This window comes from Cyprinodon variegatus, unplaced genomic scaffold (genome assembly GCF_000732505.1).
Source record: "Cyprinodon variegatus isolate N-32 unplaced genomic scaffold, C_variegatus-1.0 Scaffold1438, whole genome shotgun sequence".
In the NCBI taxonomy this organism is placed as follows: domain Eukaryota; kingdom Metazoa; phylum Chordata; class Actinopteri; order Cyprinodontiformes; family Cyprinodontidae; genus Cyprinodon; species Cyprinodon variegatus.
In genome coordinates, this window is record NW_015151891.1 from 64,782 (window position 1) to 80,151 (window position 15,370).

General features: G+C 44.9%; 2 protein-coding genes across 3 annotated transcripts; one reads left to right on the forward strand and one right to left on the reverse strand.

Moving 5' to 3' along the window:
* Nucleotides 1-853: 853 nt before the first annotated feature.
* On the forward strand, nucleotides 854-4,448 carry rps14 (ribosomal protein S14). 2 transcript variants are annotated; one of them, XM_015403091.1, is made up of 5 exons: nucleotides 854-986; nucleotides 1,725-1,875; nucleotides 1,946-2,107; nucleotides 2,177-2,253; nucleotides 4,339-4,448. In XM_015403091.1, the coding sequence occupies exons 2-5, from the start codon at nucleotides 1,727-1,729 to the stop codon at nucleotides 4,404-4,406; spliced, it is 456 nt and encodes a 151-aa protein (XP_015258577.1). In that variant the 5' UTR covers nucleotides 854-986; nucleotides 1,725-1,726; the 3' UTR covers nucleotides 4,407-4,448. The 2 variants fall into 2 exon arrangements, with proteins under 2 accessions (XP_015258577.1, XP_015258578.1); XM_015403092.1 differs by having other exon boundaries at nucleotides 874-986; nucleotides 1,722-1,875.
* Nucleotides 4,449-4,949: 501 nt separating this feature from the next.
* Nucleotides 4,950-15,023, reverse strand: LOC107103394 (rab proteins geranylgeranyltransferase component A 1-like). The gene is made up of 17 exons (XM_015403087.1): nucleotides 14,948-15,023; nucleotides 13,017-13,083; nucleotides 12,757-12,829; nucleotides 12,559-12,683; nucleotides 12,365-12,459; nucleotides 12,240-12,283; nucleotides 12,017-12,163; nucleotides 11,501-11,617; nucleotides 11,308-11,419; nucleotides 10,945-11,167; nucleotides 9,933-10,010; nucleotides 8,358-8,465; nucleotides 8,211-8,274; nucleotides 7,617-7,713; nucleotides 7,098-7,196; nucleotides 6,367-6,512; nucleotides 4,950-6,185 (listed from the first exon to the last, which is right to left on the reverse strand). The coding sequence occupies exons 1-17, from the start codon at nucleotides 14,997-14,999 to the stop codon at nucleotides 5,883-5,885; spliced, it is 1,950 nt and encodes a 649-aa protein (XP_015258573.1). The 5' UTR covers nucleotides 15,000-15,023; the 3' UTR covers nucleotides 4,950-5,882.
* Between the last annotated feature and the right edge of the window lie 347 nt (nucleotides 15,024-15,370).

The following is a 15,370-nucleotide window of genomic DNA, read 5'->3' on the forward strand; positions in this document are numbered from 1 at the left end:
CAGCTACTTTGATGTTTAAGTAAAAGTTAGGAGACGGGTTGGTTAAAATAATTAGAGATGCCACCGAAAAATCTGTTTGTTAGACATACAGAGCTGTTTCAACTAAAAAGGGTAGCAGATTATAAGTTTAAACAAGCTGCTATAACGCAAGAAGCTTGAGAAAACAGCTCTTTCCTCTTTAAAAAAATCTAGGCTTCTCAGAGGACCATCACTCCCAACTACAGCTTAAAATTAACATGTTTTCTTATTGATCAGACAGAATCAGACTGCAGAGCTTCTACATATCTTGTTTCTGGAATCATCATATTAGTAAATGGGTTGATCAATATTATTAAACAGAACACAGAGAGAAGAGAGCTCAAGATTAAAAGGTGAAAACAAGATTTTACCACAAATTTTGCAAGGAAAAAAATATGCTGTGCTATATTTAAAATGCAGCATATCGATATTTTTTCTGGATGGAATTGAAATTGTACTTTTAGGGATGCAGATATCAGTTCCTGCATTGGAATTAGCTTTAATTAATATTTTTTTTTTTTATGCATTGATGTTTTATGGCCCTATATTTGTAATACACTAAAAGGGATCTCTATAACATCTATAAATATAAATATCAGTGTGTTGTGGTCTTGTGTCCTCAAAAATAGGAAAGCATTAAATAAATAGATGTTTGAGCTCATTTTTGGAAAATTAGCCTAATGAAAGTGTAACTGTAGGTCCATTAGCCTCCTCCCATGTGTCCCCACCAACTTTCATCACAGAGCTACAGGCTGACCAGCCCCGGAGCTGATGGCTCGGTTCGATATAAATAAATCATGTTACATCCTCCGATATGATAACGGTATGCATCTAAAAGTGAATGCGCTGCTGTTCTGCTGAAAGTCCAGCAGGGGGCAGCACCGGCGGCAGCAGGAAGTCCTTATTTCTGTTTCCGTTAACGAAGCTTCCTTCCTTTCTGTTTGAGCTCACTAAAGAGACACTGTAAGGTGAGTCCAGCCGAGGAATAAATCCTCTTTAATCTTTCTACCGGGTCACCATCCGAACATCTAAGGTGTGTTTTATGAAGGATTAATGATTTTAGGGTCCAGCTGGGTCTGAATTCTATTTCTGTAATTTTTTTGAAGGTTCGTTTCTCCCAGTTTTCCCCTAATGTTTTTCGACTGCGACGTGTCGCCATGTTAGCTGGGCGTCCAGATGAAGATGGAGGCCATTCAAATGTGTATAGGCATTATAGCACTGTTGTTTTAGACAATATAGAACAGTTAAGCGAAGTGATATTTTTTTTGTTTTTGTTTGGGATCTTTAGCGGGACAGAAATGTTCGGTCTTATCATCGGTGTCTGCAAGAAGCTAACGTTAGCATAGCCTCTGAGTTCTGAAGCAGCTAATTTTAAGGTAAACATGAATGAACCTTCCACAGGACGGAGCCACCCGGTGACAGGTGGTTCTGGTTCTGAACTGCTTCAGGTAGCAGTTTGGACCTCCATGTGTGCTTCTATTATCGGGCAGCAGTTTAAGCTCAGTTCTGATTAAATCTGCACCAGCTTCATCATCCTCATGAAGATCATGATGGTCAAAGCATCTGGACGCTCCAATCATATACTTAGTGACTCTCTGCTCTGACCCCATCAGGCCACCGTCTTTTTTCCTCCTGATGTTTAGTCACTGTTTGGGTTCTGATGCAGTTTCTGCTGCTGCTTAATGTCCTGCTTTGCTCTTCAGCAGACATGGCTCCTCGTAAAGGGAAGGAGAAGAAGGAGGAGCAGGTGATCAGCCTGGGTCCCCAGGTGGCCGAAGGAGAGAACGTGTTTGGCGTCTGCCACATTTTTGCCTCCTTCAACGACACCTTCGTCCACGTCACAGACCTCTCCGGGAAGTAAGTCTGCCACCGCTGCTGCCCTGACCGCCGCTCGCCCGGTCCAGTTCTGATGGGTTTGTGTTTCCAGGGAGACGATCTGCCGTGTGACAGGTGGGATGAAGGTGAAGGCCGACAGAGATGAGTCGTCTCCCTACGCCGCCATGTTGGCAGCACAGGACGTGGCGCAGCGCTGCAAGGAGCTGGGCATCACGGCGCTGCACATCAAGCTGCGGGCCACCGGAGGGAACAGGTAGGCGTGCGGTTCTGATGGTCCGGGTTTGGTAGGAGGCTGTGGTTCTGATCATTTTGTCTGTTTCAGGACAAAGACTCCTGGACCCGGAGCTCAGTCTGCGCTCAGAGCTCTGGCCCGGTCCGGCATGAAGATCGGACGCATCGGTAGGTTCCTGTTGGAGTTCTGGGGGGGTTTGGGTCGGGCTGGTGAAGGACACATCTGAGGGGTTCTGTTGAATATGGAGGCAGAATCCAGTTGGTATTATGGGATGTTCTCATTCCACTGGGTCAAATATCCAGTGGCCCTTGGTCTCAACAGGAGGGCAGTTTGATCCGGTTCTCAGCTCTGGGTCTGATAGTGCTGAGGTCATAGGTCCATTTGGACCATGGCTGGATCTATAACCCGCAAATCTGTGCCAAATAGATCAACAGTTGGTTTCCCACTCGGAACAGACTGATGAGAGAAATGTCACTTAAAAATGATTCTGTTCAAATTGACTCAACTGCTGGGGCAGATGTTAAGGTACCGACCAGCTTCAGCTGACTAGGCCTGTTTTATTCTGAGACCAGATCGCTGCTCGGTACCAGAACCCCACAGCAGCTGATGATGGAGCTTCAAAAATGGAAATAAAGCTGGTAGCCAAAAAACATTTTAATTTACCAGATTGCCTCTTATTATTGATATTATAAATGTGGTAATGAAGCATTTTTATCATCATTAAGCAGGACGCTGCCATGTTGCAGTGCTCCAAACGCTGATGTCTCCTGGTCGGTTGATGTTTCAGCCAGCAGTCGAATAAAATCATCGAAGAAATCTTGGTTTGATGGGAATGAAGCTGAAAGGAGACTAGAGCAGCTACATCACTTTGCTTACATTTCCGAGCCCGCTGGGCGTCTGAGAGAAGAGGAAGCTGTTAGGATGTTGAGCAGAACACTAGAGTCTGGAGAGCTAGTAGCTAAAGCAGCTCAGGATGATATTATTTCACCGCCTATAAGTCGGGTTCTACTGACCATCAAAATCTGACAGTGGGTCAGCGGCAGCAATAAAGCGCCATCGCCAAACGTCCGTCAGTAGAGCTTAGTTCTCAGTTTATCACTGTTTTTAGAACTCAAGCAGCAGACATCAGGATGAAAACATCTCTGCAGCTCAGGGTCCCTCAGCAGGAACCACATCGGGTCAAAACCTCCAGAGAAATATTCTCTCTAACCGTGATCCATGACGGGCAGGATATCTTAAGGTCTCTGTTCTCCCTCGCCATCCTGCGGCTTTATTCTTGGACTGCCCTGTAGCTCCATGTTCCTCTCTCAGGTCCTTCAGGGACAGCATGGCTAACTCTGTTTCCACCTCGGCTCAGATTTAAATGTCCGTAAAGCCAAACTCTCCGCACTCACTAAAAAAGGCAGATCGTTTGGTAACTGAGAGTCAGAGCATCTCCACAGATGCCTCTTCTCTCCTCACACACTCAGAAGCAAAGTGGTTTAGACGCTCTAGTCCTTTCAGCTGCGTCTGGCCTCCATTAGGCTGTATGGTAGCGGCGATATATAAAATATTCGACTTCCAGCTGAGGCATCAACCCACGCTGCGACTACAGTGTTTGAAGTATTGCGACATGGCAGCGCCCTGCTTAGAGATGATAAAATGCTACATCTTTATATATTTTAGAGGAGCCAGTAATGATTACTTTGTACATTTATTTAATCTGTATTCTTTTCAATTAATCAATTAATAATTTGACCTTTTGCTAATTTAAACCTGGTGAAACTAAAACCTTTCCACTTTAGGAGTTCTGGGTAGAGCATATTAGACATTAGAAATGTTTTTAACAATTTAGATACCAGTACAGGTTCTATACTCCAGTTAACTATTAATTACTATTTAGTTGCAGATTATGTCAGTAATCAGTTTCAGATTGTTTCAGCCCTAATATTTTTCATTTGATAACGGGAAAACAATCTGCTAAAATTGTTTTGTTAGCTGTTTCATTTCTACTTTAATGGCTGGTTCTGATGGGCCGCTAGAACAGGTTCAGAACCATGGGCAGCTTCTAAATGGGTCAGAGGAACCGGACCTTTCAGTTGGATCTTCATAGATCAGCTTTGTGTGGAAATGCTGCAGGTTCTAGAACATCCATCTCTAGACTAGCAGGTCCAGAACCAGCGGACCAAAGCAGAAGGTTTTCTGGTTCTGGGCCTTGAAGCTGCAGTCTGGTTCTGTTGGTCTGATCGTGTTCTGTTTCTTCTTGTGTTCAGAGGACGTCACTCCGATCCCATCGGACTCCACCAGGAGGAAGGGCGGTCGCCGTGGTCGCCGTCTGTAAAGAGCTGTTTGATTTTCACAATAAAAGCCTCAGTTTGAACCCCAGTCTGTCTTTGTGTTAAATGGGTCAGCAGAACCACAGCCGATTTAAAAAAAAAAAAACTGTCTAGAGGTTCAGAATTATAGATCTGTTGGGTTTTAAAGCCTTAAATATTTATTCCACATGTTGACAATTCTGGGCTGTGGTCCAGAACCAGCCCTGGTACTGACTTTATCAGCTATGCCAACAGCATCTTCTGTTAGAGAGACTGGACCTTTGATCTTACCCCCAGATTCCACATCTTGTCACTGCTCTGCTAACTTGCAAAATCATCAATGAGAATTGCTCCACATCCACCATAACTTCTCCACACCTCACCGGCTATGAACATCTTCACCGTCAAAATACAGAGTCAAGCTATTTTTTGCTCCACACCGGTCTGTTGGAAGCTGGCGGGGTCAAAATCCTGCTGGACCTTCATACACTGATATTTTTAGATGCAGCCAATAAATGTAAACTTATCAAATCCAGTCACAACTTCAAAAGAAACTTCTTATTGCAGGCATGGATGAAGAGATGCTGAGTTTGGAAATAGAGAATAAACCAATTTTGCATTATGCTAATTATCCCTATTGCAAAGATCCACAACGAAAAGGAAACGTTTGAGCAGAAATTAGTTTTTCTCCTATGAATTAAAAAAAAAATTCACTATTAAGGAACCATGGAGGCTTTAGGCTTTGTTTTGCACAGGCGGTCTGCAGCTAAGCAGGGAGCATGTGGAGGATGTGAGATTTTGGTGTTAGACGGAACAGCTTGAACGGTGCGTTTCCGGGCCGGTCCAGAACCCACTGCTACCAGTAATGGTTTGAAGTGAACCTGCTTTATTCATCAGGGATGAATTCTGGGTTCCTTTTAACAGATGACGCTCCGAAATAATGGAATTTGCCTTCAGAAGATTGAAAAAAAAAAGACACTTTACCGTTTCCAGGGCGCTGAGGGGAAGATTCGAGGTTGGAACTAAACCTTTTCATGGCAGAATTCATTAAAAAAAAATCAGTTTGACCTAATATGTAGAAATGTGCCTCATGAAATTCTTAAAAATGAGTTAAACAATTTTTTTTTTTAAAACCTGAGAACATTGATGCTGATATAGGAACTTGGTTTATTTGTTACCTTATCATCCAAAGGCTAAATGTGTTTGGCCAAATACTGCTGAATGATCTGACATCGGTGGTGAAACCTGGATCAGAACCCAGTAGAACCAACAAGAACTGATGCTTACAGCAACAGAAAAACATTAACTGTCATCTACATAATCCAATAAAGAAAACATACAGCATAAATAGAACCAAGGGTCCAAACGCAACAGAGTTCTGATGGGTCTCCTCCCAGAACCTTGAGTGGTGCAGTTCAGGCTGCGGTCAGCAGGTGGCAGCAGTGCAGCTGCTGCCTTCATGCCAAAGATCAGAGCAGAAAATAAAGTGGTGAAGGTTCATGTTACTCCTCAGGCTCTTGGTTCACTCCATTCTCCTCCTGGTCTCCTTTTTTCTCCTGATTCTCCTGGTTTCCTTCTTTCTCTTGGTTCTCCTCCTGATTCTCCTCCTGGTTTCCTTCTTTCTCTTGGTTCTCCTCCTGGTTTCCTTCTTTCTCTTGGTTCTCCTCCTGGTTCCCTCCGTTCTCCACTGCTGCTCTGTCCTCTCCAGGGGACGCATTGTCTCCATCATAGATGATGTCTTCAGGGTTTGGAGCAGGAGGACAGAACTCCTCCTCTGGGAGGATCTTCTGGAAGATGGACTCAGCCTAAAAACAGAACAAACTTTCATTCTGGTTCCTGTAACCCAGGAACAAGCCTGACATCAAATATGACAACTTCCAGCGACTCTGAATGCAGCAGGAACCCTGCAGTAACCGGTTTGAACCAGCGGACGGTAACTGAACCAAACATCAGCCAGATTCTGTTCAGTGGAGCGGGACGGCTCACCTGTCTGATGGTGTGTTCGTGTCCCAGCGCTCCATCTGGACCAGAGCAGACGTACACGTTGGATGGTACGCGGTGACCTTCGACCTCTAGCGCTGACCCATCGGCCATGTTGAAGTACAGACACCAGAGGACAGAGGGACGACGGTCTGAGGACAGATGGACAGCATGAGGAGACATCTGGATCTGAACTCACTCAGACCAGAAGCAGCTGCTCCTGTTCTGGTTCCAGTATGAGGCCATTTTATCTCTAAATAGACACACATTCTTTATAAACTAACCATTAATACACAGTTAAATTAAAAAAAAAAACCTTCATTATTAAAATCAACTAAACAGCCTGAAGCCAACCCAGATAGGAGGACCTGGAAACAACATTTTAAGAGCTGGGAGCCAACCAGTAAGTTCAGCCTGAGTCCAAATCAAAGGATTGGCCGCAGCAACTAGAGGAAACAGGAAGTTTGAAGGAAGCAACTCTAAAGGCATCATCATGACATGGTATTTCGATTAGTAATGGCATTAAAAATAAAAAGTTAGATAGAAAGGGGAGGATCTAATGGAGTATGAAGAGATCTATGATGGCAGAGATTGATTAGTTCTACACTGATTAAAATGAAAACTTTATAGACATGTGTATTCAAAGTGAATGTTCTGGGTTCAGAAAGGGCTGAAACTCAATGGTCCCCATTACATATAGCAAGATCAGAATGTGTGTGTGTGTGTGTGTGTGTTACCTTCCTCCTGAGGCTCTGTGGTTCTGAATATCCTGGTTACCACGGGCAACAGGTCCTCATGGGCGGAGCCAACCGACTGGCAGGTGAGATGGACCAAGTCTGGAAAGAGGAAACAGCTGATGATAGGATACTGGCAGCTGTCTCTAAGGTAACAGACGTGTCTACGGTAACAGGCCCCCAGCTGTTGCTCACTAATCTGTTTCTTCATGTTCATCTTTTTCCTGATCTAACAAAGTCGCTGATACTTTAATAGTTCACTGATTCTGCTGATCGTTTGCTCTGGTCTGGACCTGCAGCTCCCGCCGGTTCAGTCTGAGTTGGACTTTTAGTCGACTTCTCTCTGAGGGGTTCTGTTCTTTCAGCTCTTTCTCCCTCAGGAGTTTGTTCAGCAGGTTCTGGTCGTTTTCACAGACCTGCATCATCTTCATTGCTGACTCATTCTAAACCCTTTCAGCAAAGGGAGCTTATTGGACCCTGAACCCTCTAACCAGAACCTTCAGAGGCTGCAGGTGAACTCACATGTTCCAGGGATGCAGGTCATGGTGGACGAGCTCAGCTCCACCATCTTCACTGAAGGACCTCCTGTTGTGGTGGGAGGAACCGTTACCATGGAGATCTGAGGAGACAGGATGAATGGTCCTGGATCAGCAGGAACAGAACAAACTCCGCCCACTTGCTGTTCCCTGATGCAATCATTCCCAGCTGTGCTCCTGATGTCACCTGGAGGAACCTGAGCAGGTCCATCATGTCTGCCACCTGCCCCAGGTCCAGAACCAAACATGAAGTCAGGGTCATGATTTTCTGCACAGAAATTGGACCGGTTCTGAGGGCGGAACCAGGGCAGATCCTCTTACAGAGGTCAGCTGACAGGAAAGTTCTGTTCAAGTCCTCTGGGTTCAGAACCCACTGCGACTGAGTTAAACATGCTAGGCAATGGGATGTTGATTAGCCAGTGATGTCATCACCATTTATACTAGACCCAGTTCAGATTAACCCATCTGGAGCCGCTTTAGAACCAGTTCTGGTTGAACTGGACCAGCGCTGCCTGTGACTCAACAGCTTTGCTTTCTGACATCACTTCATGCTGACCTCCAGCAATCGAGGCGGAGTTACCTGTTGGTCCGGGTCTGAGGGCAGAACCGAGGCATCTGTGATGAGGACGGCCCGGCTCAGATACCTGGACACACACCACACCATCAACATCGTCATCCCCAGTAATAAACCTAGGAGGAACGGTCCTCGCCATGTTTCTCTCCTCACCTGGGGGGTGTGGCTGTCCGCTTCCTGTCTGCGTCCAGGTAACTGTCCTCCAGAACCACATGGCTGCAGCTGATTCGCTGGCCTCGGCTGTCAATCACCGCCTTACACCTGCAATAGGAAGTGATGTCAGAGTGATGAAATCACTGATGGAGCACATGGCATAAACAGGTCGTCGAGTAGGAACACCTGATCTATGGAGACATGAACTTTGACCTCTGACTCCACCTCCTCTTTTTTCTTCATCTCCTTCTGATCTTCTCGTGGTACACTCCCCCTCCTCTACTCTATGTGGGTCGGCTCGGTTCTGTTCTACTGCGTCTGCTTTTCATTAAAACAGGGAATCATCTAAAACCGTCGCCACAGTCGAAATGACCCGGAAAGACGCAGCTACCTGGTTCAGACCGCTAGCAGTACCACCAAAGGCTACAAGCTAGGAGGCTAAGCTAACACAAGGGATGTCAACATACTAAACTTTCAAACTCGATATCAATGCCTTGGAAAATATTAAAGAATAACAAGGGTTTAATTGATTTAAAGTGCAGATGATCCAGAATCCAGTTTTTGGCGTCCGTCTGAACCATGTTTAACGTCAATGTGGATTTGGTTTTAAGGCGACCTGTTTCGATGACTTCATGTACCAGAAAGAAATAAAGACATCTGTCCGGGAAACTTAGGCGGGAACATGAATGTGGACTCTTCCTGCTCCAGGAAGTTGGAATCTTCATTCAAATCCAAAATCCACTCACACTGAGCCTTGTTCTGGTTGTTTTTCTCTCCACCATCACTGTGTGCTTGTCAGCAGGAGCAGATCCTTTAGAATGGGATCAGAGAATTCTTTTGGGGTAGATCCAGTCAGAACCTGACCCATTGTTGAGGACGAGGATCAAACTATGTCTGCTGGACTGAACAGACGAGTCTATGTTGAAATATCTATCAATCTACAGACTGCAGCTGATGTCTGACTGGTTCTCTAACTCCAGCCAAGCATGGCATCCTCTTTTTTTTTCTTTTGGACCTGAATCAGGATTATTCTGAGGACCTGTGGCTCTGAGAAAGGAAACATGTCTTCTTCCCCAAGTCCTGATATATAAGGTTCATCATAAAAACGTTGGATCAAACTTCAGCTCAGGCTAGATAACCTCCCCTGGCGCTTTTATTCGGACACTCTACTTCCTGTCCCTGGCAGATTCAAGGACACAGTGATAGATGCTAACAGTAACCATGACAACAGCAGCTGGCTGAAGCCCTCCTCATCCATTACATCAAATTATCCTCCTCATTTCCTCCACATAAATTGAGTGTTTGGCCCATCATAAATTATCACCCAATCACGGCTCAGAAGGTCACATAAATTGGTTGTTACCATGGTGGCATAGGCAGCCAATCAGAGCAGCAGAACTGCTATTATTTATTTAACCTTTAAAGGTGATGAAGAAGATAGACGAGGTGAAGTTCAGAGTTAATGACCTGTTAGACGAGGAGGACGCAGGACCAGGACACCACGTCTCACAGTGACACAGAGACAGACTGAGACTTTCTCTACTGACCACCTAACCAGAGTGTAACCGTGGTTACCTGTTGGTGTCCTTGTCCACGATGAGACAGTGGACGGAGTGTCTGAGACAGTAGATCCCTCCAAACACGGCGCTCATCCTGAAACAACAGAAGGTTTACGTTAGAACACGGGTCGGTCCAGAAGGTTCTACTGACGTCCAATCAAAACCCTCGGTCAGTGTGTGTGTTCTGACCTCATGTTAGTTACCGGACCTCAATCAGAAGGCCTGTTAAGATCATGCAGGGAAACTGATCCATTATTCTGGTTCTGAACCAGTGATTACATTGAGCTTAATGAGAAGAACGGTCTGTCAGCTCTACTCTGGTTCCTAAGCATGTTCTAAAAGAACCTGGAAAACAGTTGATGTGAGGGTGAACAGAACCAAACTGCTATTTGGGGACGTGGACCTTTAGCAGAACTCGGTCTTCATGCCAGGTCTGGGTCGGCAAGGGGATGTCAGAACTGACCTCCTCTCCAACTCAGTCAGTTGTTCTCAGCCCCGCTAATCAGACTGGGCCATCAACGAGTTCTGACCCACTGCAGCCTCAGGCCTTACTGGCCTCTGACCACGATGAAGAGCTCAAACAGTTAGCAGAACATCTTCATCTTCCAGGCAGACATTCATCTCCTCAGAGGCCGACAGCGTCAGCTAATATCCGCTCAGCATCATCATCTGATATGGAGAGGAGCCTTCGGCGACAGCATCCTCATCATCACTAATGTCTGCTGTTAATGAAGGAGCAGCTGACAGAGCAGCCAGTGGAGCTGCACAGAGCTTCTGGGTGAAGAGAAACTGAGCAGCAGTGTATTGCAAAGCTTAAGGTGGACTCACCTGACCGGTAAAACTAGGATTAAAGCCTCAGAGAAAGTTCTGAGGAGCAGAACCGGCCGAATAACACGGGAGATGCTGTTGGTGTTCATCAACAGTGGAAGCTTTGAGAGCAGAACTCAGAGAGGCTGCAGAACCTGCTGTAGGTGCACCACCAACCCAGCAGACAGAAATGCGTCTCCATAGCAACGGCTGGTTCTCACCTGCAGAAGCACTGTGGGATCTCTCCAAGGCCGTAAACAGGAAACAGGAAGGGGGTGTTGCCATAGCGACCCAGACACCGAAGGAAGTGACGTGTGGAGGCAAGTCCCTCCTCTGTGGGTGTGTCTTCCGTTACCATGGCGATAGAATGAAGCAGGAAGTGTTGCAGGCTTTCACCGAGCTGTTGGTCACGCAGGAATTCCGAATATGGCCGACCGCTGTAGGCTAAAAGTGGGAGGAAGGGGCTAGATTACCCATAATGCACCACTGTGTTTGCACCGTTTACATCCATGAAGAGGAGCTGAAGACGTCTGGTTCTACAACATTCTGATGGTGTCAGCAGAAGAACAGGGCAGGTGTCTCACCCGTCTGCTCCTCCGTCTCCTCCATACATGACGTCAGGAAGCGCATCAACTTCCTCTTCTCAACGACAGAGAGCTGGCGGCTCGCAAACACATCAGCCCGGCTGCAGGGAACCTGGAGGGGGAGACGGGTGAGAGAGAGACGGGTAAGAGAGAGACGGGTGGCAGATAAAAACGTTAAACAAACTGTACGGACCTGCTCTATGTTGCCATGGCGATAGGTCAGTATCCTGGTCACGTTCTTGAACTCAGCGTAGCGACTCACGTTTGATTTGATGAGCAGATCGACCAAAGAGCCACGAGAAAACAGGAGCTGATGAAGAAGGAGAAACTTCATGACTGTTAATTCCTCACATCATCATCAAACGTCCCTTTGACATCATCACCCCAACATCAGACGCTCCTGCCTACGGTGTAACCATGAGGTGTTTGATGTTGATGCTTATTACACTTTCTGTTGTGGCTGAATTTGAAAGTTTTTAAATAAAGTTAATTTAAACTCTGCACTATGGGCTGATGTCTACGCATTCAGCATCGATTATTAATTTTTAAATGATATTGTTAGACCCCCCAGCTTCTGTGACATCATCAACCACATCCCCAGAATGATGAGGTCACAGACTCTTAACATCATCATCATCATGAAACTAATGGCTGATAAATAAGCTTTTACAGTTCTTTTAATGTTTTATGACAACACAGTTGTGGTTACCTTGGAGACCAGGTCGATGTTAAACCTGCGCCCCTCCTTTACCAGCTGAGCATGGCTGATCTTCTTTCTGACGGGCTCTGATTGGTTGGAAGGAGGCGAGGTCGGCGGCTGGTCGGCCTCAGGCTCCTCCTCTTCTGTCTCTGCAGGCTGTGATTGGTTAAGAACATTCAGTCAGATGATCAGACCGGATTAAAGCATCATCTTCATAGCCCCTCTTCCTCACCTCCTCTTCCTCTGCAGGTCCAGCATCCTCTTCTTCCTTTGAACCTGCAACATGTTTGCATCATCCTTGTTAGTGTGAAGGAAAACCAGCGTTTGGAACAATGAATGAATATTAACGAGGCAAACCTGCAGACTCGGTCTCTGACGACTCTTTAACTGCATCTTCACCTGCTGCTTTTTCTTCCTCTATGGTGTTTGGTTCATCAGCTTCCTCCTCCTCACTAAAAGGAATGCCAATCTAGTTATTTATCTTTTACCAAATTATAGAAACCCTCCACAATCATCCCAGTCTGGTAGTAAAGAAGAAAGGCGGAGTTTACCTGGTGTAACTAAACACCTGCAGGTTAGTGATGGAGGCGGGGTCTGAATTTGAGAGGTGTATAAGCTCCTCCCCTTCCTCCACTAAACTCGACCAATCCTCGATCTTCTCAGGCTTAGACTCCTCCTACCAACACACACAGTCACAGGCCAGTGGGCAACAGGCTGATGACCAACAATCAATGATGATCAATAATCACCTTCTGCTCCTCAATCCAGGTGAGCAGGCCGTTAAAGGTGAAGCTGGCCCAGTTCGCTGCATAATGACTCCTCCTGGAAACACAAACAGGAAGACAAGCCTTTCACAATAAAAGCCTTCAAACATCTCATGCAATGACTCTGATCTCATGGATTTAAACTCCTGTCAATCAATAACTGATTAATCCAACATGAATTAGGATCCTCTCAGAAGCGTCATGTCTTACCCTTACAGGATCATCGCTGACAGATTAAAGCTCACCTGTCCAGGTGAAGAACCCTTTGTCCAACCCTCGAACAGGCAGCTGCTACCACCGACTCAGCAAGACCTGATTAATCAATAACCGATATCAATCACAGCTAAGAGCAGAAAACCAGGAGCATGCAGACAGATTCAATCTAAATTGTTTTTATTCTATGTTCCAGGAAGCATAACAAGAATAAAGCTTAATTTGTGAAGAGGAGATTGATTCAGATTTTTCATTTTCCATTAACTAAGAAGGACAAAAAACCTCTGCAGTTCTCCCCAATGTCCTAGTCCAGGGATCGGCAACGCGCCGCTCTTTAGCGCCCCCCCTTACGGCTCTCTGGAGCTTTTCAAAAAAGTTTGTTTTAACATGGTGTGCAGGAGGTCCAACTAAAATGAATTATGTTTTCCAATGCTGTAAACATTTGTATAATAAATAAATTTAAACTAAAATTCCTGCAGAGTCACTACCAGAGGACTTCATACTTGATGCCGAGCTCACAAAGTGTCTTTATTTCTAATATTTAAACAAAATCCAAGGTTAACCAAATAATTTAAACTTTCTGGTCAACATTTTAGTAAGTGGTTAGTGCAAATGTTTCAAATAAAACATGTTTAATAAAAAAAAAATAATAATAATTTAAACAATAATTTGCATCATAGCCAATAAGATCAGAGGTAATAACTTGCAACCAGCGTGGCGCCATGCCAGGCAAACAAAGCGGTGGATGTGACTTGGACCATGGAGCCCAAAGGGGAAAAAAAGAAGACAGCTGATGAGAAAAGAGGATTCAAAGAATGGATTCCTTTATCCTGTTTCTATAATTTCATCAATGCAACAAAACCTAAACCGCTTGGTGAGAGCGTTCACTGCTCCTCCATCACCTCATGCTACCATGTGACATTTGCTCCAGGATAAACATTTCATCATGAATGATTGCTATATATTTAAGACCACAAAGTCCTTTCTATAGTGGGATAATATACTAAGAGCCAGCGTATATAAGACTTTTACATTTTTGCGGTTCCAGACAGATTTATTTTTTGTTTTTTTTGGTCCAAAAAAAACTGCTCTTTGAGCAGTTTGGGTTGCTGACCCGTGTCCTAGTCCATGTAAAGGGCATAGTCACATGTGCAGCATTATAGGAAAAGTCTCTGCAAGCCTGCAGTTTTTCACATTATTTCCTTTTTTTCTAAATATTGGGCTAATTTACACTTTATACATACTACAAGAAAATTATAGAAACTTTGAACGATTAGATAAACGTTTATCTAGAGGATTTTTTAACATTTTTCTGATAAATCAAATGTTTTAAAAATAAATTAATAATAACTTTAGTTATTAACTAAAGCCCGTTTAATGTGACTTCATCAATAGGAGTTTATAAAGTCCTGCATGATCCAGGAACTTTAAAGCTGCTGCTGGTCCCAGTGTTTGCTTTCCAGTCCAAACCAGTACAACCAGTGTTGACATGATGGAGGCCCTACAGTGAGGGAAAAACAACACTGCTGACATGGAACAAACGGGATGTTTAAGGAGAAAACTCTATAAAAATAACACCGGGAAGAAAATAGATTATATAGGAAACTATAACAGGGTGGTCTGTGGTTCTGATCTGTCCAGAACTTAAACGGTATTCTGCTGAGGTTCTGGAACCGATCAGTGGTGTGATGATGGGGAGGTGAGCAGCAGCTAGCCTGGGTTAGCCTCCTGTCAGATGGAGAGCAGCTTTGACTCCATCAGGCTAATGTAAACATCACAGTTCATCAGGCTAGCAGCTAGCACGCTAGCAGCTAGCCCCATTGACTGTAACGGACAGACAAACTCCAGCTCATGATCTGGTTCAGGCTGGTTTAAACCGAATGTTTTGGACCGAGTCTGAACCACCGCACGTTTCTACACCCAATCCGAATCAGATGACATGATAATAATCCAGAGGAGGTACCTGTGCCCAGAATGACGATGTCAAAATCAGACGGCAGCTCCTCGGCAGCCATGTTGGCAGCAGGAACTGAGTCACGTGATCGCATAACCGTTTTTTTCTTCTTCTGGATTTCTGATCCAACATGTTCAGCAATAATATAGAAATATTAAGATATGTTTTTAAGACAGAAAACTAGATTGTAAAGATTCTAGGTCTGCCATTTTTCTGTTGATTTATTTTCACCTTTCAGATTAGAAAGGTCATCTCGGAACTGTAGGATAAAGTTCTCCCTCAAGATTCTCCCTCATCAGTCCAGTTCCCTGATCAGTCCAGTTACCTGTTCACTTATCAGTCCAGTTCCCTCATCAGTCCAGTTCCCTGTTCACTTATCAGTCCAGTTCCCTCATCAGTCCAGTTACCTGTTCACTTATCAGTCCAGTTCCC